This window comes from Lethenteron reissneri, chromosome 2, assembly GCF_015708825.2.
Source record: "Lethenteron reissneri isolate LAM-NWPU_2019-01 chromosome 2, ASM1570882v1, whole genome shotgun sequence".
In the NCBI taxonomy this organism is placed as follows: Eukaryota; Metazoa; Chordata; class Hyperoartia; order Petromyzontiformes; family Petromyzontidae; genus Lethenteron; species Lethenteron reissneri.
In genome coordinates this window covers 1,238,302-1,260,580 of record NC_083780.1, presented here as the reverse complement: position 1 = coordinate 1,260,580, position 22,279 = coordinate 1,238,302, and the positions used below count along the sequence as shown (strand labels likewise).

General features: G+C 53.2%; 1 protein-coding gene across 3 annotated transcripts in view; it reads left to right on the top strand.

The window, feature by feature from the left end:
* The window catches only part of SEC23IP (SEC23 interacting protein), a 36,725-nt gene extending 14,446 nt beyond the window's left edge, over positions 1–22,279 (top strand). For 2 of the 3 annotated variants that reach the window (XM_061548530.1, XM_061548516.1), the window contains 16 exons: positions 2–195; positions 547–636; positions 1,143–1,263; positions 2,820–2,909; positions 4,068–4,209; positions 4,799–5,007; positions 5,524–5,594; positions 6,306–6,500; positions 9,266–9,361; positions 13,066–13,239; positions 14,516–14,671; positions 15,182–15,284; positions 16,094–16,138; positions 18,762–18,959; positions 19,768–19,930; positions 20,366–22,279. In XM_061548530.1, the coding sequence (XP_061404514.1) occupies positions 2–195; positions 547–636; positions 1,143–1,263; positions 2,820–2,909; positions 4,068–4,209; positions 4,799–5,007; positions 5,524–5,594; positions 6,306–6,500; positions 9,266–9,361; positions 13,066–13,239; positions 14,516–14,671; positions 15,182–15,284; positions 16,094–16,138; positions 18,762–18,959; positions 19,768–19,930; positions 20,366–20,444 (2,126 nt within the window). In that variant the 3' untranslated portion in view covers positions 20,445–22,279. The remainder of the gene's footprint in view (position 1; positions 196–546; positions 637–1,142; positions 1,264–2,819; positions 2,910–4,067; positions 4,210–4,798; positions 5,008–5,523; positions 5,595–6,305; positions 6,501–9,265; positions 9,362–13,065; positions 13,240–14,515; positions 14,672–15,181; positions 15,285–16,093; positions 16,139–18,761; positions 18,960–19,767; positions 19,931–20,365) is intronic. The other variant, XM_061548522.1, reaches the window with a different exon arrangement.

The following is a 22,279-nucleotide window of genomic DNA, read 5'->3' as shown; positions in this document are numbered from 1 at the left end:
GTCCACCCGGACCCGGAGAGCGTGGTGGTGTCCACTTTTGGCGGGCGCTACGACGTGAGTCTGTACGAGCGCGAGCGACGCGCCGTCTACTGGGACGAGGCACCGGGGGAAGTGCGGCGCTGCTGCTGGTTCAGCAAGGGGGATGCGGAGGCGCGCTTCACTCCCTACGGGGAGGAGTTCAGCGAGCAGATCGAGGTACGGGGGAGAAACACACGGCGGGGGGGGGGACACATGGAGACATGGGGGACACACGGGGACACACAGGTAGGCACGGGAAGGCACAGGGACACACAGTGTTATGCACGGAGAGACATGGGGATACACGAGGGGTTCAGCAAGCAGATCAAGATACATAGACACATGGGGACACTAGGGAAGATACGGGGACTAATTTTTCTGTTTGTGTGTCTGTGTTTGTGCATTACCATATCTCTATCTGTCGTGTGTCTCCGTGTGTCTCCCTGTGTCTTCCCCCGTGTGTCTCCTCCTTGTGTCTCCACCGTGTCTCCTTGCATCTCCTCCTTCTGTCTCCCTGTTGTGTCTCAGGCTGAGTATAAGAAGACGATTGAAAACAACTCATGGCACCGGCGACTAGAGTTCCCGTCGGGAGAAACGATCGTGATGCACAACCCCAAGGTGAGAGTGAGCACACGGACAAATGGAGTGAGTGTGGGTGGAGAGGGGAAGGGTCATTGTGTACCCACGTGTGTGTGTGTACCCGCCTGTTTGTGTGCTCCCTAACAACACTTGCCCCAATAGTCTGGTCAAGGCTATATGGGGGATCTTTGTCTTTTTTACGTGTGTTTTTGTATCTGCATGGGGCGCGCTATAGTGCTTAGTAGACTGTTACAAAGCCAGTGACCCGAGTTCGATTTCTGTTCACGGTCACCAACATGGGTAAAAAAACACCTGAACCGGTCCTGGGCCTCCCCTAGGTCGACTCGGCCTCAAATAAGTACCTGGTGCGGTGTGTAAACATCAGCACTAGGAAGACAAAGTTGGTCGGTCGGGTGTCATGCTGGCCACGCAACCCGCCCGTCTGTCACATCGGCCTTCTTAGAGATGCTCACTAACAGCACAGCACTTCCCCGAAGAGTCTCTAAGGGCTACATGGGGGGGGTATCTTTATCTTTGTGTGTCAGGTGATCGTGCAGTTCTCCCCATTGTCTCCGCCGGACGAGTGGGGGACGACTCCGGATGGCGCTGCTCGTCCACGCGTGGTGAAGCGCGGCATCGACGACCTCGCCGAACAGATCCCCGACGGTGAGCTTGGGGTCACGGGGAGGGCAGAGTCAGGGTCACGGTGAGGTCGGGGTAACGTGAGCTCGGGGTCACAGTGAGGTCATGGTGATGTCGAAGTCATGTTCAGTTCAGGGTCACGGTAAGGTCGGGGTTATGGTGAGATAGGGATCACATTGGGGTGGTGTCAGGGCTGTGTGTGTGTGGGGAGTATCATCACAGCGGTTAGGGCGTTGCGCCCCCAATGACCTGAGTTAAATTCTCTCTCATAGCCACCAATATCAGTGACGAATATCTGGGCTTCCCCTAGGTCGACTTAACCTTAAATTAGTAGCCTGTGTGGTGTGTAAACATCAGCACTTGGGAGACAAAGGTGGCCGGGCGCGTTTATGACCACACCACCTCCTCAAGTTCAAGTTCATTTATTAGGTATAGCCCTGTGAGCCATTCGGCTCTTGAATCGGGTGCAACCGCAACAAACAAAAAACAAAGACATGAACAAGAAAACATATTAAAGTGACTATGTGCAAACAGAAAATCCAAGAAAAGACAGCAAAATATTGCAGAAAAAGACCGTACACCAACACTGTGTGCAAAAATCCCAGTGGGATGCAAGTCAAACAACAACAACCACAAGACAACTTAGATTAAGGCTATCAGTCTAACTCTGTACTACAACAAACAAACATGGCCAAACCAAAAGACTTTTCGAAAATCACCAAAATAAAGCCATAAAAGCAATGAAACAGTGGTCATAGGAACTGTGACCGAATTTTCACAATACAGTAATCCCTCGCCACTTCGCGGTTCAAGTTTCGCGGCCTCAGTGCATCGCGGATTTTTCGAACTGATTTAAAGGCCTCATTATACCTGTGCAGTAACACCATCATCATCATCATTCATCATCACATTCATCGAACTGCACAGGTCTGTCATCGTCGTCATTGTCATCGTCATTGTCATCGTCGTCGTCGTCATTACTGGAGTCAAGTCTCAAGATACTACTGTCATTGGTGAGTGTAGAACACCATAATACGTATCGTATGAGAGAGAGAGAGTGAATGTATAATATTAAGGTTTTATAATTAAATAGATTTAAGTAAAATATATATATAAAGTATAAATATACATATTTTAAACATTCTGGTGCCCACACACACATATACGGAAATTCCTAGGGGGCCAATCCTACTTCGCGGATTTTCACCTATCGCGAGGGGTTCCGGTCCCCATTAACCGCTATAAATGAGGGATCACTGTAAACGACGTAAACAACATGTACTACCAAACTCTGCAGCCATAGCTGGCTGCATGAGTCACTCCACAACAGCAGGAGCAGCAGTCGGAGTATCAACATTTTTCAATGCACCTTTAAGATCAGCACACTAAATCAAAACAGATCATACTTTGCAGCGATCATCCGGAGCGAAACATTGTATTTTAGGCCACTAAATTGCAGTGGCAGCTAGGGGTGTACAACTCCTCTAGAGCAGTTTTGAGTGAAAGGTGCCGTTCGCTAACAGCACTTGCCCACAACAGCCTGTGTGGGCTACATGGGGGACCTTTGCTTTGCGTTGCAGGGGAGGTGGGGGAGGTGGACCACCTGGTATTCATGGTGCATGGCATCGGCCCCGTGTGCGATCTCCGCTTCAGGACCATCGTGGAGTGCGGTTCGTGTGACGCACGCATGTACACACACTCGCACTCACTGATCTACCACAAACTGATATACACACATACATATGTAGTGGGTTCACGGAGAGTAGAGACGGCTTGTAGAGGAAACACGTTTATTCCAATAACAACAGTAACGATCCCTAACACAAAGGGGTAGCGGCCCCTCCACCTGATACCTGGGGAGATATAGCCGCCGGGCTAGCGTGCCCTATCAACTGGGGCTACGTACTCTCAGCCCTCCGGCTAAGGGGTCCTAGGGGAGGCTAGCTGACCCGACCACTGGCCCACTCGGTCCCGGCCCTTAGAAGGACTTCGGGTCCGGGGGTTCCCAGGGTCCTAGCCTAAGTGGGTCTTCAGTCTTCAGCTTGACGATGACTGCCAGACCCGTCCAGGCGTCCGGCTTTTATACCCGTTCCAGGGTCTCTCCACCCCTAGCCACGCCTTCCTTCTTGAACTCTCTAGGGGGCTCTGGAATATCCCCCCAGCCCCTCTCTTGGGGTCTGGGGAGCCCTATTTGCCCAACGGGCCGACTCATCTTACCCATTCAGTATACCACCCCCTGTTGACACATGCCTGCTACTACAGGTAAGGATGGATGGGAAATGTACACAATTTCCAACCATGCTACTACACATACACTCACATATACACACCTTCACAAATTCACATATACACACATTCACAAACTCAGACAAAAATAACAATAACAACAACCGCCATTCACTAAGTGGCATTGATGTCACCACGGCGCATGTGCCAGGCTAGGTGCACCTTGAGGCCATGTTGAAAAATGTCTGGCAGGAGGTCTTGGGGTAGATCCAGGTGCCTAAGTTGACTGGTAGATGCACCACCTGTGCTCCCCACTCCGACTGCGTTTCAGCCACCGGGCACTCAGCTCATTGTTGTGAACGTTGCTCCTTCGTCCTGCATTCCTGCTGGAGGGCGATTGCCTCCAACTGCCCAGAGAGCCTCAGAATGCTCTCAGCCAGGCACTGCCCAGTAGCGTCCTTAACGAGTATCCTCCGCAGAAGCCAATCTTGACAGTTTGTGCGCGTGCGTATTCGTGGTCCCCGTGTCCCCCGTTTGTTCCCGTGTGTCCCCGTTTCTCCCCTTTACCCGTTCCTCCCTGTGTGTCTCCTTGTCGACCACAGTGGATGATTTCCGCAGTGTGTCTCTGGCGCTGCTGCAGAGTCACTTCCGCCGCGGCATGGATGAGCAACGCGTGCGGCGTGTCGAGTTCCTGCCAGTGCACTGGCACCGCGCGCTGCACGGCGACGCCACGGGCCTCGACCGGTGCGGCTCCTCGTCTCCCCACCTCTCCAAGTGTCTCTGTGTGTCTTCATGTGTCTCCCCGTGTGTCGCCGCGTGTCTCCCCATGTTTCTCTGTTTCCCCACGTTTTTCTGGTGTCTCCGTGTGTCTCCCTGTGTCTCCCCGTGTCTTTCTGCATATCCCTGTATTTCTCCGTATGTCTCCTTCCTCCACGTGTCTGCTCGTTTCTTCCTGTATGTCCATGTTTCTCCCCGTCTCCCTTTATCTCCTTGTGTTTGTGTACCAACAAACATGAACACAACCTCTGTCTTTGTACCCGCATGTGTGTACCTTTGTGTATACTTGCGTGTGTGTATATGCATGTACAGTATGTGTGTAACCACGTGTGCACCCGTGTGTGTACCCGCGTGTGTGTGTACCCACGTGTGTGCGTACCCACGCGTGTGTTAGTACCTGTGCGTGTACCCGTGTGTGTACCTGTGTGTGGGAAGCGGTAGTGTAGCGGTTAGCGTGCTGCGCTACGAACCTGGCGACCCAGGTGTGTGTGTGTATGTCCCCGCACGTGTGTGTGTATGTCCCCACGTGTGTACTCGCGTGTGCTTGCACCCCCAGGCAGCTGAAGAAGATCACGCTGCCCAGTATCGGGCGTTTGCGCCACTTCACCAACGAGACGTTGCTGGACATCCTCTTCTACAGCAGCCCCACCTACTGCCAGACCATGGTGTCCACTGTGGGCGGGGAGCTCAACCGCCTGCACCGCCTCTTCCTGCAGCGCAACCCGACCTTCCGCGGGCGCATCTCCCTCGCCGGGCACAGCCTCGGTGAGTGGGTGTAAGGGGGGGAGTGCAGCACACTGACCACGTGACTCATGGGAGGAGCGACACTGAGCACGTGACCTCAGAGGGGGTGTGGCACACTAACCACGTGACTCACGGGAGAAGCGACACTGAGCACGTGACTTGTGGGCAGAGCGGCACTGATCACGTGACCTTAGAGCGGGGCGGCACTGACCACGTGACTCGGGGGGGAGAGCGGCACTGATCACGTGAGCTATGATCACGTGACCCCAGAGGGGTGCGGCACACTGACCACGTAACTCGTGGGGGGAGCGGCACTGATCACGTGACCTGATCACGTGACCTCAAAGGGGGGTGGCGCCGATTACGCGACTATCCCAGTGGTGGAGCGCTAACATCGTAACCTTCCCATGTGACTCCCTGGTTGGGGCGGCTGTTTATATCATTACAGAATGGGCGTGGGGGTCTGGGTGCTGCCCGGGACCCGCTGATAACCACATGATCCTATTTGGCCCTTGTTTGCATAACCTCTGCCCCCAGGCTCGCTCATCCTCTTCGACCTCCTCTGCAACCAGAAGGAGGTGGACATCGCGAACGGAGAAGCGGCCAAGGTCAGGGGTCGGCAGCGCCGGCGTCGTACAAATTATATCATAACAGAATCATAATATTGTTTTGGACTAGAGGAATCCGATGAGCTATAAAGATCTTTATCACAGATGTCCATCAGGGACGGGAAAGAATGTGACAAGACCGAAACAGGAGGTTTTCGCCACAATTTTGGCTGTCGCCTGATGAGGCTGGTTGTTGTAATTCCCGGCGAAACGTCACGCGACTCGAATTGTAAATGTAGTGGGTTTACTCGCCAACACACAACCAGTTTGTGCTGAACTAGTAACTAATTGGCACGTTTTATTTACGTGACAAACTTTACTAATTAGCTGTGTCGGGTGGTGGTGGGTTTAACGACACATTTATATTTACACCTATCCCAAAAAACCTCTGTGGGATAATATTCGTCACGAAAGCCAAAGTGTTAAATAGCAACAAACAATACAAAAACATGACAGGAGGGCAAAGTATAGGATAGGTAAACAAATCACTTAAAAATATACAGCCTGGTAGAGCATGAGAGAGAATGCAGGAGAACGTGGGAGAGAACGTGGTAGAGCTTGGGGGAGCTTGGAAGAGTGTGGGAGAGCGCGGGGGAGATAGCGTGAGAGAGAGCATTAGAGAGAGCGTGGGAGAGAGTGTGGGAGAGAGCGTGGGAGAACATTGGAGAGTGCGGACTGCGTGGTTTCTCTTCCATGTTTTCAATCCCCCAGGCCGAGGGGCCTGGCAGGGATGAAACAGGCGAGGGCGGCGGTGGTGCTGGCGGCTGCGGCGAAGGTGGCGGTGACGACGACAGTGAGGAGGAGGAAGGAGGAGCCCCCCCCGGATTAGAGGGGGCTCTATCCTCCCTGGGACTGGACGACTTCCGTGCCGTGCTGGATAGGGAGAGGGTGGATATGGAGTCGCTGGTGAGGACACGGGGAGGACGGCGGCAGGGTTAGCGATGCGATCGTGCATGGGGGAGTTGTAGGTCGACTCAGCCTTAAATGAGTGGTAATACGCCGATTTACGTCTCCCCCCTTTTACGTCATTTCGGAAATTTATCGTCGCCTTATTATTAACACCCCGCACTGGCGTCGCTGACAGCACCATCATCCGTATCCTGTCTCTTATCCGTAGCCTCTCAGCCTTCGTCTCCACTGACCTAACTTGTAAATCCCTTTGATTTACGTTGTTTTGACATTCGTCGTCTAGGTATTGCCATACCTGGTGCGGTGTATAGCAAACATCGCCACTCAGGGAGACAGAGGTGGCTGGATGTGGTGTTGGCCACCCCCACCCCCTTGTGTGCTGTGCCCACCTGTATAGATGATACTCACTAACAACACTTGCCCCAACAGTCGCTTAAGGCTATACGGGGGGATCTTTGTCTTTGCCTTTGGGAGTGGTAGTGTTGCTTTTAGCGCGCTGCACTACAATCCAGGCGACCCCAGCACTCGAGCTAACAGTCTGTTGTGTGGGGAGCGATGGCACAATGGCTGGTGCGCTGAGCTACGAAGTTTGGTGACCTGAGTTTAATTCCCATTCACGACCAACGTAGGTAACGAATATATGAAGATGTCCTGGACCTCTGCCAAGATCAACAAAATGTGCCTTAATAGGTCATCGCTAACAGCCCTTCTTCCACTAGTAATCTCTTTTCAAAGATTGGATTTAAGTGCTATGAATAATAACCATTGCACGAAACGTGGCCTATTTATATATTTTTTACTTTTAAGGCCACAGTGTCATTGGTGAACGTGTTTAGTTTTTGTTTTCAAATCTCGATTCGTTTTTGTTGTTTGTCCTTGGGCACACCACTGCCAACGCAGCAGCAGTAGCATCACCAGACAATTTGTAAAGAGAGAGGATCTTTGTCCCTTGTGAGTGTGTGCGTGCGAGACCGTGTGAGAGAGTGTAATCATGCGTGGGTGCGCAAGAGCCATGGTATGTGTCTGTGTGCACTGGTCCGTGTGTCGCTGTTTGAGCATGTGTGCGTGTCTGTAGATGTTGTGAGGAGTGTTGGTGTCGCGGTTAGCGTGCTGCCCTACGGACCCAGTGACCCGAGTTCGATTTCCACCCATGGCCAACATCAGTAACGATTATCTAAACCGATCCTGCGTCTCCCCTCGGTCGATTCAGCCTTAAATGAGTGCCTGGTGCAATGTGTAAACATTGCCACCAGGGAGATAAAGGTGGCCGGGCGTGATGCTGGCTACCCACCCCCTTGTGCCAGGCTGGCCTTCATCGGTGCTCGCTAACAGCACTTGCCCCAACAGTATGTTAAGGCTATACAGGGGATTTTTGTCTATAGATGTAGGTGTATATCGTGTCATGGGCAGTTTGAGGCAGTCACCCCCCAACAACAGCGGAAGGCAGAGGAATGACACTTACAACGAGTGGAGTGCCGGGCAATTTATATGTAGCAAGGTGGCACGTTGGAGGGCACAGCTGGTGCATCTGCCAGTCATTTCAGACAACCCAATGCATTTGGGTCTGTCCCGTGACCTCCTGCCAGTGAGCCTTCGACAATTCACATGGCCTCAGAGTGCACCTGGCCTCAGAGTGTGAATGGTGGCTGTTACGTAGTGCAGCGGGTTAGCGTGCTGCTCCACGAACCCAGCTACCTGAGAAAGCCATCCAGCGTTACAAGGATGAGTGGTGGTTGTGGGTTGTTGAGGAGATGGAAGCGACTTGGCCAAAAATGATTTCAATGAAGTGGCATATCACGTGGTAATTTATCCCAGCCACATACTCTAAATACCTAATACCATTCTTAAGGCAAAGAAGGGTGATCTAATCTCAGGCCCCCAGGAACAGGTTCAGAGGTTTGCTGAGAATTTCTGTGAAGTCTTGGGGAAGTCCGGCACAGACACAATACTCTCGATCTGTGTACTACAGCAGAGGTGTAAGGAATTTCAATAGAGCCTGCAAAGACTGTAACAACTACAGCGCCATCTCCCTCCTCAGTGTGCTGGGAAAGGTCCTGGCAAAGATTATTCAACATCGCCTTGCAAGGCACGCTAAGGAGAGGTTTGCGGAGCCCCAATATAGTTTCAAGCCAGGGCGGTCCTATACAGATGCCATGTTTTCTGTCCGTCTGCCACAGCATAGGTCTCGGAAATTTCAACAGGACTTACATCTGTGCAATATTGACCTGGTCACGGCCTATGATACCATCAGTAGGTCTGGGCTACTGCTCACTCAAAGGAGGAGCTGGAGATGCTACTGCTGAACCTGCAGTGTGCTACTAAGAGATGGGGCCTTACCATTAGCCCCATACAAAAAAAGCACCTGCCTGAGTATTCTATGTCACCAAACACTGGGCCATGTGCTTATCACCAGCTCCAGTTTAGCAACAAAGGTGTCACTCCGAATTAGTCGGACAGCATTATCTATTAATCGACTACATAACGTGTGAAGCTATCTGGTCTGTCGCTCCACACGAAGCTTTGGGTCTTCTCAGCCACAGTCATGTCCTCCCTCCCCTATGCTTGCGAAACGTGGAGCCCTTAAAAGGAACATCTGAGCCTTTTCTGGGTTTAACCAGGCTGAATTGTGTGAGGAGCTAACATATCCCTTAAAGATCTGAAGTCTGAAATCTGTATTATGTGTATCATGTGTGTATCGTGTATAAGGTGTGTACGTGTGTGTATCGTGTGTGTGTGTGTATCATTTGTGTGTGTCTTGACAGTTGCTGTGTAGTGAGAATGATCTGAAGGAGATGGGAATTCCTCTGGGACCTCGGAAGAAACTGTGCGGATTTGTGAAGGAGAGAGTGAGTGCACAGGTGAGATGCAGCACAGTGAGATGCAACATAGCGAGACTCAACATAGTAAGATACAACACAACAACAACAACCGCCATTCGCCACTAAGTGGCGGTGACATCACCACGACGCTTGTGCCAGGCTATGTGCACCTTGAGGCCACGTGAAGTGTCGAACGCCCGCTGGCAGGAGGTCACGGGGCAGACCCAGATGCCACAGGTCGACTGACTGAGACGACTGGCTGATACACCACTTGTGCCCCCTACTGTAGCAACTTGCTGTGCTTTTGCCACCCGGTGCTCCGCTCGTTGTTGTGAGCGTCACTCCCCGCCCTCCGTTGTTGTTGGAGGGCGACTGCCTCTATCTGCCCAGTAGCGTCCTTCACGAGCCTCCTCCACAGAGGCCGATCTTGACACCGCTGGTGCCAGTCATCGGCAAGTCCACTCAGCTCCACATCCTGCTGTACCACATCACTCCATCTCTTGTCTACCCCGTGCCACGCCCGATTAGCCCCCTCGATCCGGCCGAACAAAAGCTGTTTAGACATGCGGTGGCTGGGTATGCGGGCTACATGGCCCAGCCAACGCAGCCTTGCCTGCCGGACGAGCTCACCGATGGGACTTTGTCCAGATCTTTGTCCAGATCTTTCAAGGATTTGTGAGCTCCTCACACAATCCAGCCTGGTTAAACCCAGGATGGATTGTAGGCAGGCCAGCCTAAATGTTTATAACCGGCGAAGATGTTCCATTAGGGGGGTCCACGTTTCGCAAGCGTAGAGAAGGGAGGGAATGACTGTGGCCGAGAAGACCTGAAGCTTCGTGCAGAGCGACAGACCAGGTTGCTTCTACACAGCGTTACGCAACCGATGAAAAGATAATGCCGCTTGACTGATTTGGAGTGAGACCTCTACTGTTAAACCGGAACCGGTGATGAGCACACTGCCCAGGTATGGGAAACTCTCCACTCTCTCCACAACTGCCCCATCACCAATTGGGAGTTGTGGGGGTGGAGTGTCTGATGGTACAAAATACCTAGGCATGTACTTAGTTTTGGTGGGGCTGATGGTAAGGGCCCCACCTCTTTGTGGCAAGCTCCAGGTTCAGCAGCAGCGCCTCCAACTCCTTCTGAGTGAGCAGCAATTACCAGATCATCGGCATACATAACATGGTTGAGCAATAGGGAGCCATCCCTTGATCGCACCCGGGCATCAATCTGCCTCCCATTGTATCTGTACCAGATGGAAATTCCTCCGGTACAGCTATTGAAGGCTTCACGAACTACGTGGTCGAAATAAATGTTAAATAATGTGGGAGCCAGTAGATATCCCTGTCGCATCCCTAGGTGAACAGTGAATGGCTCCGACTCCCGACCACGTAGTTTTACTCGGGCCGCTCACCATTATGAAGGTCTTTAATGATCGTGAGCAGACGGTCAGGGACTCCGAAAGCACGAAGAACAACCCAGAGCCCAGACCTACTGATGGTATCATCGGCCTTGACCAGGTCAATAAAGCAGAGATGTAGGTCTTGTTGGAATTCCCTACACCTCTGCTGTAGCAGACGGACAAAATATGGCATCTGTGCAGGACTGCCCTTTCCTGAAACCGCATTGGGGCTCCACAAGCCTCTCCTCAGCGTGCCTAGCATGGCAATGTTGAATAATCCTTGCCAGGACCTTTCCCGGCACACTGAGGAGTGAGATGCCCCTGTAGTTGTTACAGTCTGTGCGGGGGGACCACCATGGCATCCTTCCAGTCCTGCGGAACCCGTCCAGTGGTCCAGACTGTCATGTAGGGCAGTCTGTGCACAAACGCCACCCTCCCTCAGCATTTTGCTTGGGAGATCATCTCTGCCCGGTGCCTTTCCTGGTCTCAGACTCTGGATCGCCTTCAGTACTTCCTCTACAGATGGCACCTCAGCCAGCCACACACAGGGGGTGACCAATATTTGAGGCACCGCAGCCTCAGCAGGGTCATCCCCACTTTGTGCCACGTTGTTATCCAGGCTGAGTGATGTCCCCTCCTCCAGAACCTCACAGAAATGCTCAGCAAATCTGCCAACCTGTTCCTGGGGGTTGGAGATTGGATCAACGTTCTTTCCCCTAATGATGGTAATAGGTGTGGCACTGCAGGTTACTTATTTGATGGAATTAAAGAGTGATTTGTGATCGCGGGCCATTGAGGCAGACTCCATCTCTTCAGCAACCCGCGACCACCACCCATCCTTGCAGCGCTTCACGGCTCCCTGAACCTCCAAACGAAGGCTGCGGTAAGCCTCCTTATTCTCCGACGTGGGATGCTGTAGCCGATGAGAGTGGGCTTGTCGATTTTTCTGAGCCAGCTTGAACACTTCCTCTGTCAGCCAGGGTCTCTGAGGAGGTCTGGACCCGTGTACCCAAAGCAGCCATTGCAGCGGCAGGAACCACAGTCCTAAACCTCGCCCATTTCCCCTCGACATCAGGAGGAGTGGGGGACGATGCCAACCCCAGCCGCAAGCGATGATTAAATTCTTGCCTGCAACTTTCATCAGCTAGCTAAGACCATGCCACTAAGGGTATGAATGGCGTCCTGGGTGTACACCCACCACTGGAGGGGAAGAATGGCAGGCACATCTTACAGATGACAAGTCGATGGTCAGAGGGCAGATCAGCTCCATGGTAGGTCCTGGTGTCCAGGACATGGGCCCGCATCCGCTGTTCCGTTACTATGTAGTCCAGCAGATGTTTTTGCTTGGACCCGGCATGTATCCATGATGTTGTGTGGATGCGCCGATGCCAGAACAGCGTGTTGGTAATTACAAGCCCATGGGTTGCACAAAAATCTAGCAGTCTCCTACTGTTGTTATTGAGCTGATCTGGCCCATGCCTTCCAATTAATCACTCTAGACTAGGTGCCAGTATCATGACCAACTCGGGCATTGAAGTCACCCAACAAGTTGACTCTATCCCAAGGGACCACTTTAGCTAGCACCTGTGACGGAGGTCAGAGAAGGCATCTGACTCTTCGGCCTTGCCTGCATCCCTCCATGGATGTTCATCTTCAGTGGGGTCATAAGTAACCACGACCACCACTCCTCGGCTCTGGTTGATAGGAAGGCAAGCCCAAAGTAGCCTGGTGCTTCCTGCTTCCCACACCTCACCGCCATGCTCCCACGCCCCCTTCATTCTTTTGTTCAGAAGAAGAGCCACTCACTGTTATTTGGCAGTCTCCTGCCCCGAGAAGAGGACTGTCCACCGTTCATGGTGGCAGGAGCCAGAGCCGGTCCACCGGACCTCCTGAATACCACAGAGATCCAGGCGGTACCGGTCCAGCTCCTGACAGAGGAGTGGCAGCCTCTCCTCCACAGTGAGCGTTCGAACATTCCACATGGCCACACGTATTGATTTTTTGTTGTTTCTGGAGGAGCTCCGAGGGTAAGGATTCAGTCTCCTGGCTCTGCCAATTCCGTGGTTTAGCAGTAATTAATTGAAGGTGGAGGTGTTACCAGCCCCTTGCACCCGTCCAGAGCCCCCATTTGGCTGCTGCAGTGGTCACAAACGCCATGAGGGGAAAGGCCAATCGGAATTGACCCTCCCCCCACAGCACTGCCCACGACAGCGTTGCCCGTCCGGCACCACAAGGAGGTAGGGGTTGTTTTGCCGGACTATATACCACACGGTAAGACGGAGACGGCACGGTGAGACACGGTGAGATACAGAACAGTGACCCTCGTGCGTGACCCCCATAGAAGCGGCGCCAGTCAGAGCGCGAGCGCCGGCGAGCGGCACGGTCGGCGTCGCCGGCGCCTGTGGGGGGTGGGGCCTCAGCAGAGGGGGCGCGGGGCCAGCTCTGCCGGGGGCTGTCGGGCGCCGTCTCATCGCTGCACGTCGACTACCAGTGCTTTGCATCAGGCACCGGACAGGTCGGTCAGCCCCCCCTTTCTCCCCACCCCCTCCACCCCCTCCACCCCCTTCCTCTACCCCCTCCCTCCCTTCCTACCCCTCACCTCCCCTACCCGTTCCCCCTCCCTCCCTCTCCTCCCTTCCCCCTCCCTCTCCCTCCCTCTCCCCCCTTCCCCCTCCCTCCCCCTCCCTCCCCCTTCCTTACCTCCTCTCCCCCTCCCTCTTCTCCCCTCCTTCCCCTCCTTCCCTCCCCTCTCCCCTCCACCCCCTCCCCCCTCCCTCCTCGTTTCTGCCTCGCAACTCCCTCCCCACCCTCTCCTCCCCATCCCCCCACCTCCCTCCCCCCACTGTCCCCCCTGCCTCCCCAGTATGTGTACGTCACCTAATGTGTAAGTGTGTGTTAAAGTAAATGCTCGCTATAACAGCACTTGCCCCAACAGTCTGTTCAGGCTATACGGGGTATATTTGTCTTTGTGTAAGAGAAGCACCTTGGTGCAACTAGCCTGGCACAAGCGCCGTGGTGACGTCACCACCACTGAGTGGCTAACGAGAACTGTAGTAGTTGTTGTGTTTAGTCTTCGCCTGTGCCAACTTGCTGTGTTTGATCCGACCGGCGACTCCACTTGTTATTGTGAGCGTTGCTCCTTTGCCCTCTGTTGTTGCTGGAGGACAACTGCCTCCAACTGCCCAGTAGCGTCCTTCACGAGCCTCCTCCACACACTCACTCACATGCACGCACACGATGTATAAACCATAAGCAATCCCCATACATGACCACAAACAAACATTTAAACGTGCTGAATTAAATTGCACTCCAGCACACAACCACACACAAACAAACACGTGTATTTACAAACATACCGCCAAACATTAACAAAGACAAAGATTCCCCCCCCCCCCTACCATTTGTCAGGCTGTTGGGGGAAGTGTTTGTGCGCACCCATATGGTGATCTGTGTGCGTGTGTGTGACACTGTGTGTGTGTCACTGTGTATGTGTGTGTGTAGCAGTTAGCACGCTGCGCTACGAACCCAGCGTCCCGAGTTCGATATCTGCTCACGGCCAACACCAGTGACGATTATCTGAACCAGTCCTGGGCTTCCCCTAGGTCGACTCAGTCTCAATTGAGTACCTGGGTGCAGTGTGTAAAAACATCGCCACTGGGGAGACAAAGGCGGCTGAGCGTGGTGCTGGCCACCCACACCCTCTTGTGCCGTGCCGGCCTTCATAGGTGCTCGCTAACAGCACTTGCCCAAACAGTCTGTCAAGGCTTTACGGGGGATCTTTGTCTTTCTAGGTGTCTGTGCGTTATCCCCGTTTGGAGTTCTCTCCGCGGAGCTTCTTTGCTCTGGGCTCACCAATCGGCATGTTCCTCACCGTGCGCGGCCTGGACAGCCTGGACCAGGCCTTCCGCCTCCCCACGTGCCCCGGTTTCTACAACATCTACCATCCGGTGACTCGCCTACCCCGCCACTCACCTAAACCGCCACTCACCTAAACCGCCACTCATCTACACCGCCACTCACCTACCTCACCCCTCAACTACCCCACCACTAGCCTACCCCACCAATCACCTACACCGCCACTCACCTACCCCGCCAATCACCTACCCCGCTACTCACCTACCCCGCCACTCACCTACACCGCCACTCACCTACACCGCCACTCACCTACCCCGCCACTCAACTACACCGCCACTCACCTACACCGCCACTCACCTACCTCACCCCTCAACTACCCCACCACTCGCCTACCCCACCAATCACCTACCTCACCCCTCAACTACACCACCACTCACCTGCCCTACTACTCACCGCCAACTCACCTAGTCCACTTACCTCAAGATCAAGCACCTACTCAGAGGCTCGACGACGATAGTGATGTCGGTGGTGGTGGTTGCCTGTTGGTGTGGTTGCTATGAACGTCGTTGTGGTTGTCGGTGGGGTGGTGGTTGTGCTCGTAGCTGGACCCCGTGGCGTACCGGCTGGAGCCTATGATTCTGCCGCACGTGGACCTGAAGCCGGTGCTCATTCCTCACCACAAGGGGCGCAAGCGGCTCCACCTGGGTATGCACACACAACAAAGACATAGACCCCCCGTGTAACCTTCAGCAGACTGTTGGGGCAAGTGCTGTTCGCGAGCACCTTTGAAGGCCGGCATGGCACACGATGGGATGGGGTGGGTGGCCAGCATCACGCAAACCCAGCCGCCTTAATTTCCCAAGTGCTGATGTTGACACATCGCACCTGGTTCTAATTTAGGGCTGAGTCAACATAGGGAAGGCCCAGGACTGGTTTAGATTCTCATCACTGATGTTGGCCTTGAACGGGAATCGAACTGGGGTCGCTGGGATCGTAGCGCCGTGCGCCAATTACTGCACCACTGTTCTCCATTACGGACACACACACGTCCTATACACACATGCGCATACAGATTACACACACAGGAATACTACACACACGCGTAGACGCTCATTCCATGTCACGTAGAGAGATGATGACATCATGTGGGGTGACATCATCACTTTCGATCCAATCGCTGTGCCCGGTGTTCTGCAGGGTTCCCCAATAGCAACGCAACTCTCGTTTAAATTGGGTCGTCTTCACTCAAGCTATCGTGACCCGCCGCCCCATAACACACAGACGGATGGACGTGCAGACAGCGAATGGATGTGCAGAGAGACGGGCGGGCGTGCAGAGAGACGGACAGGGGGACAGACGGACAGATGTGCGGACAGATGAAGGAACGTGCGGACAGACAAACAAACGTACGGACGGCCGGATGTGCGGACAGACGGGTGGACGTGCGGGCGGAGGGACAGTCATGAAGACAGATATCCGGCTGGGCGAGGTCACGCTGTGTGTTTCTCTTTCAGAGCTGAAAGACACCATAGAGTGGATGGGGACAGACATGAAAGAGGGTATGGTGTGTGTACAAGTGTGTGTATACACGCGCATGTGCGTGTGTACTTGCGCGCGATGACCATCACCTGATCTGTCCTAACTTTCCCAGCATGTGACGTGCGCTGCAGTGATTAGCGGCCGCCTGAGTTGGAATTCAAATTCTCAACATTTACACAAAATCCAAGCATGTGTGTAGATGTGTAGGTGTGTATGCGTGTGTGTATAGTTGTTGGCCTCTAGATGCACATGGCCTGGCAAAAGCGTAATGGTGACGTCACCGCCACTTAGTGGTGAATGGCGGTTGTTGTTGTTGTATAGTTGTTGATGGGACAGTTGTAGCGAGAGTGGAGAGTTTTACATACTTGGGCAGTGTGCTCTAATACCTGGCTCTGGTTTGACAGCAGAGGTCTCACTCCGAATCAGTTGAGCGGCATTATCTTTTCATCGGCTGCATAACGCTGTGTGGAAGCTTACCTGGTCTTTCGCTCCACACGAAGCTTCAGGTTTTCTCGGCCACGGTCATGCCCACCCTTCTATGCGCTTGCGAAACATAGACCCCCCCAATGGAACATCTCCGGTTATAAATATTTAGGCTGGCCTGCCTACGTTTAACCAGGCTGGATTGTGTGAGGCACTCACAAATCCTTGAAAGATCTGGACAAAGTCCATAGGTGAGCACCTCCGGCAGGCAAGGCTGAATTGGCTGGGTCATGTAGCCCGCATGCCCAACCACCGCATGTCTAAACAGCTTTTGTTCGGCCGGATCGAGGGGGCTAAATGGGCGCGGCACGGGCTAGAGAAGAGATGGAGTGACGTGGTACAGGAGGATGTTGAGCCGAGTGGATTTGCCGATGACTGGCCCCGTGACCTCCTGCCAGCGGGCGTTCGACACTTCACGTGGCCTCAAGTTGCACATGGCCTGGCACAAGCGTTGTGGTGACGTCATCGCCACTTAGTGGCGAATGGTGGTTGTTGTGCAGTGAAGCTAACGGAGAGTGTGTGCGCTAATATGTGCGTGTGCTGTGAAGCTTATGAATGGCATAATTGTGTGTGTGTGTGTGTATCTGCGCTCCGAATCCGGCAACCCGAATTTGATTCCCGCTGACAGCCAAGATCAGTTACGAGTATCTCAACCCATTCTGGGCCACCCTTACATTGACTCAGCCTTAAATAATTACCTGGCGCGGTGTGTAAACGTCAGTATTTGGGGAGACAAAGGCAGCTGAGCACGCTGCTGAACTCCGACCCTCTCGTATGCCGTACCGTCTTTAATCGGCTGTATGGGGGGGGACCTCTATCATTGTTCTAGGCTCAGGGTTGAAACAGCTGTGCTGGTTTAATTCACTCCCTGTGTGTGTGCCATGGTCTTTGTGTGAAAACATCAAACTAAGCTCGTGCTGGAGGCCCTAGGGGACAGGCATTTATGGTGTATTCTGGCCAAATCCCATTTGGCAGAGTCAGACTAAACCCCACCTGTCAGGGTTCCTCCAGGAACAGGAGACTCCTGCTGTTGGCCACATGCAATGTTCAAATTCTTGTTGCGGAGGAGAGGCTGCTATTCCTCTGTCAGGAGGTGGACTGGTAGCACCTGGACCTTTGTGGAGTACAGGTCCAGTGGACTGGTTTTGGCTCCAGGGTGAACAGTCCCCCACTCGGGGGAGTGGAATGAAGGGGGTGTGAGAACGTGACGGTGAGGTGTGGGAAGCTGCGAGTCCCAGGATACTGTGGGCTCGCCTCCCCATCAACAAGAGGCGAGGAATAGTGATGGTGGTTGCTTATGCCCCCACTGAAGATGAACATCAGTGGAGGGATGCAGACAGGGATGCAGACAGGGATGCAGACAAGATGCCTTCTATAAACTCCTGTCCCAATTGCTGGCTAGTGGCCCCTCGGGATAGTCATTCTGTTGGGTGACTTTAATGCGCAAGTGGGTCATGACGCAGACGCCTGGGCTGACTATAACGTGATGGAACAGCGGACGCGGGCCCATGTCCTTGATGTGAGGATCTACCGTGGAGCTGATCTACCCATTGATCATTGGGCTTGTCATCTGTAAGATGCACCTGCCATTCTTCCACTGCGCAGGTGGTGGGTGTCAATCCAGAGCCCATCTGTGGTGTTTTGGGAGAGTGGTAGTTTAGCAGTAGTGTCGTGGTTAGCACGCTGCGCTATGAACCCAATTACCTGGGTTCGATACCCAGTCATGGCCAACACCAATGACGATTTATCTAAAACGGTCCTGGGCCTCCCCTAGGTCAACTCTGCCTCAAATGAGTACCTGGTGCAGTGTGTAAATATTGACACTGGGGAGACAAGGTGGCCGTGCGTGGTGTTGGCCACCCACCCCTTTGTATTCCGTGCCGGCCTTCATCGGTGCTTTTCACTAACAGCAATTACCCCCAACAGGCTATGCGGGGCATCTTTGTCTTTGCATGTGTTTACCACGTGTGTACCACGTTCGTGTACCCGTACCACGTGTTTATGTGTGTGCGTATCACATGCGTGTACCCGTACGCGTGTGTGTGTTTACGTGCATACCACGTGTGTACCATGTGCGTGTACCCGTATGTATGTACCCGTACTGAGTGTGTGTATGTGTGTGCCCGTACGTGTGTGTGTGTGTTTGCGCGTCTACCACAGAGCTGAAGGAGAGCCTCACGCGAATGGGTTCAGAGTTGAAGCAGGGTGTGCTGAGCTCGCTGCGTTCCGCGTGGCATGTGCTGCACGAGTTCGCACGCGCGCACAACTCCCCGTCGCCCGAGCTGCAGGCCGAGCTCCGCGAAGTCGCCGAGCAGATCCGCCAGCAGCAGCAGCAGCAGGACGAGGAGACACAGCCAGGTACTCAAGACAGCAACAGCAGCAGTAGCAAAGTGCTTACCACAATACCTTGCTGATCTCGTCAAGGAGCATAAACCATCACGCGAACTCCAGTCATCCTTGCAGCAGTGGCTTTCACCATCACCGCATCGCGCGCTTTCAGATGCTGCTTTTGTGGCCATCTGGAACGCTCTTCTTTCTGTCACACCGTGCATATCCAACCGTGATAATCGGAGATGCGGGGGAAGGACAACAAATTAAACACAAAAAGTCGTTAAAAATAAATGCGTTTTCAATATAGATCTAAAAGTGCACGGCTCCAGTGACTTCCTAATATTAGAAGGAAGAGCGTTCCAGACGGCCGCAGAAGCACATCTGAAAACACATGATGTGTCTCTGTTCGATGGTTTGCCAACAGCCGGATGACTGGAGTTCGCGTAGTGGTTTATGCTCCTTGAGATCAGCAAGGTATTGTGGTTCATTTGTGGCAAACACTTTGTGTGTAATGAGTGCAAGAGAAACACACAAACCGGAAGCCAATGCAGCTCAGCGAGCACTGGACAGACATGGTCGGATCTTGTAGTGTCCGTCACAACACGTGCCAGAGAATGTTGTACACACTGCAGCTTGGTAATGTTTTTACCAGACGTCTCGTAGAGTAGGGAGTTGCAATAACCGAGCCTTGTCGATACTATGGTTACACGCCACTTTGTTGGCATGACTCAATAGTGGTCGAATGTGTCCTAGAGCCCTGACATTAAAATTGTGTACCCCTGCTTACCGCTGCGTGTACCCCCTGCGCGTGTTCCCCTGCGTGCGTGTACCCTAGCTAAGTCCCCCGATGAGGGAGAGCCTCCACCATCCCCGACGCTGACGAGCCTGCGCGTCGGGGCGCTGAACGGTGGGCGGCGCGTGGACTACGTGCTGCAGGAGAAGCCCATCGAGAGCTTCAACGAGTACCTGTTTGCTCTGCAGTCCCACCTGTGCTACTGGTACTCGCTCACTCTAGCACACACACACACACATATATTTACTCTGCATACATGTGGCTGTGTACTTGTACTCTGCGTGTGTCATTCATGTGTGTGTCACTGTGTGTCCGGGGAATGATAGTGTAGCGGTTAGCATGCTGCGCTACGAATCCGGCGTCCCGAGTTCGATTGCCGCTCACGACCAGCACCAGTGACAATATATCTGATCCGGTTCTGGGCCTCCTCTAGGTCGACTCAGCCTCAAGTTAATACCTGGTGTGGTGTCTCAACATCAACATTGAGGAGACAAAGGCGGTCGGGTGTGGTGCTGGCCACCCACCCCCTCATGTGCCGTGCCGGCCTTCATAGGTGCTGCTCGCTAACAGCACTTGCCCCTACAGTCTGTTAAAGGCAATAACGGGGGATCTTTGTCTTTGTCTCTCTGCATGCGCACAGGGAGTCTGAGGACACTTCTCTGCTCATCCTGAAGGAAATCTACCGGGACTTGGGGGTTCGACCTGAAACCCTCCAGTGATGGTTGCAGTCCCCTTCCTCACAGACACCCCACCCTCCCCACTCCTCCTCCCAGACCTCCCGAGTAGGATCGGCTCACACGGAGATCAAGTCTTGCCCTCTATGCAGATCCAGCAGTGGATTGACAAAACGAGCTGTACCTGTAACACCCGTGTCAGGCCTGGTATTGTTAGGGTTAGGGTTAGACTCATTAAGGTCGCATCTTGTGAAAGATTTTTGTCAAGCTAGGGCAAGGAACCCGCTCCTGAGGGTTCAATTCAGTTCCACGAAGAAGCTGCCAGTACCCGGAGTGAAACGTCGGGCACCGTGCAGAACAAAGCACGGTACGACCCGAAAACGCATCGCAGAGATGAGAGCTGCCACAGAATGCTGTTAGAGCTGTGATCAGGCCCATTGGAGCCATTTGGACGAGGCCCACTCCTTCCTCCATGCTCGGGGTTGGGGTCAGGCCCAGTGCAGTGACGGCATTGCCATTCTCTGTGCTTACGACAGCCGGGTCTCCCCGCACTGTGCTCCTGGTCTGAGATGAAGGCTCATCGGGCATTGAGGTCTCACCCTGGCCTCACTGGGCTTCACTGGGCCTCACTGGGCCCTCTGCTTTTGCATCTCAAGCTTTAAATGTGCAGTATTATGATGGTAATTATTTTATTGTTATCTAGCAGTGGACACTCGGCACCCTTAGAGCCCTGGGACTACTTGGCTCAGGGGGTAGTTGCTTTCAATAACTTAGGTGATCATCTCCCTAATTTGACACTGATTAAAAACAGGAGCCAATGGGAAATTTCAACCTTAAGTATTTTTGTGCAATTGAGCATTGAGGAGAGAGAAAAAAAACTGAAAGGGAAATTAACCAAATGAGTTTCTCACCAAGCCCATCGATTCGTCGCTTGGAGGGACACCATGGCCATGGTGAGGAGTGAGGGAGGGAGGCCTCCACATGGGAGAGGGGCCTGGTCTGGGTTGGTCAGTTTGAGCCCAGGGTTGGTTTAGTCCAGGGAGGTCGGCAACCAAAATAACAAGAATTCGGTAACAACAAAAATCTCTATTTCAAGACCCGCAATGCACGTGGTGAATACAAGTGACAGTGGTTCATAAATAACGTCACGAAGCAGTCACTTAAAGAGCCGCACGCAGGTTGCAGACCCCTGATCTAGTTGGTACAGATCTAGGCGTGTTAAGTCTATTCTAGCCGCACCCTGGTTTAGTTTGAGGCAGTGCACACTTAGACCTGGTTTATTCAATTCTAGCCTAGGCCTGCTTAATTCACTTCTAGCCGGAGTCTGGTTTAGGCAGTGGAGTATTAGGCGTGGTTTCGTCTATTCTAGCCCCGGTCTGGTTTAGTCAGTTATAGCATTGGTCTGGATTCGTCAATTCTAGACTAGCCAAGGTTTAATATATTCCATTCTAGGCCTGCTTTAATAAATTAAAGTAAGCTCAGGTTTAATACATTTTAGTCTAGGCCTGGCTGCGTCAACTATTAGCATCCGGCTGGCTCAGACAATTTAAACCCAGGCCGAGTTTACGCAGTGGCAAGCCTCCAGTGGAGGCCTTGGCCTAGTGTCCGGGGTGCCTCTAGGGCCAATCGTGGCCATGATGGCCGCAGTGTGGAGGTGTCTGGGGGATGCTGTGGGACTGGTCCGGAGTCTGCGATACTCTTGAGCCGTGTAGACCCATGCGATAATTGCATGATGGTGTAGATGACGACGATGACGATGATAATGGTGGTGATCGTAATTAAATTGCAGGTTTTGATGCTTTTGAGTCTGTGCTTGCTGCCCAGACATGTATAATTGTAACCGGCTAGAGAGAAATTTGATTAAATATACGATGTGTACA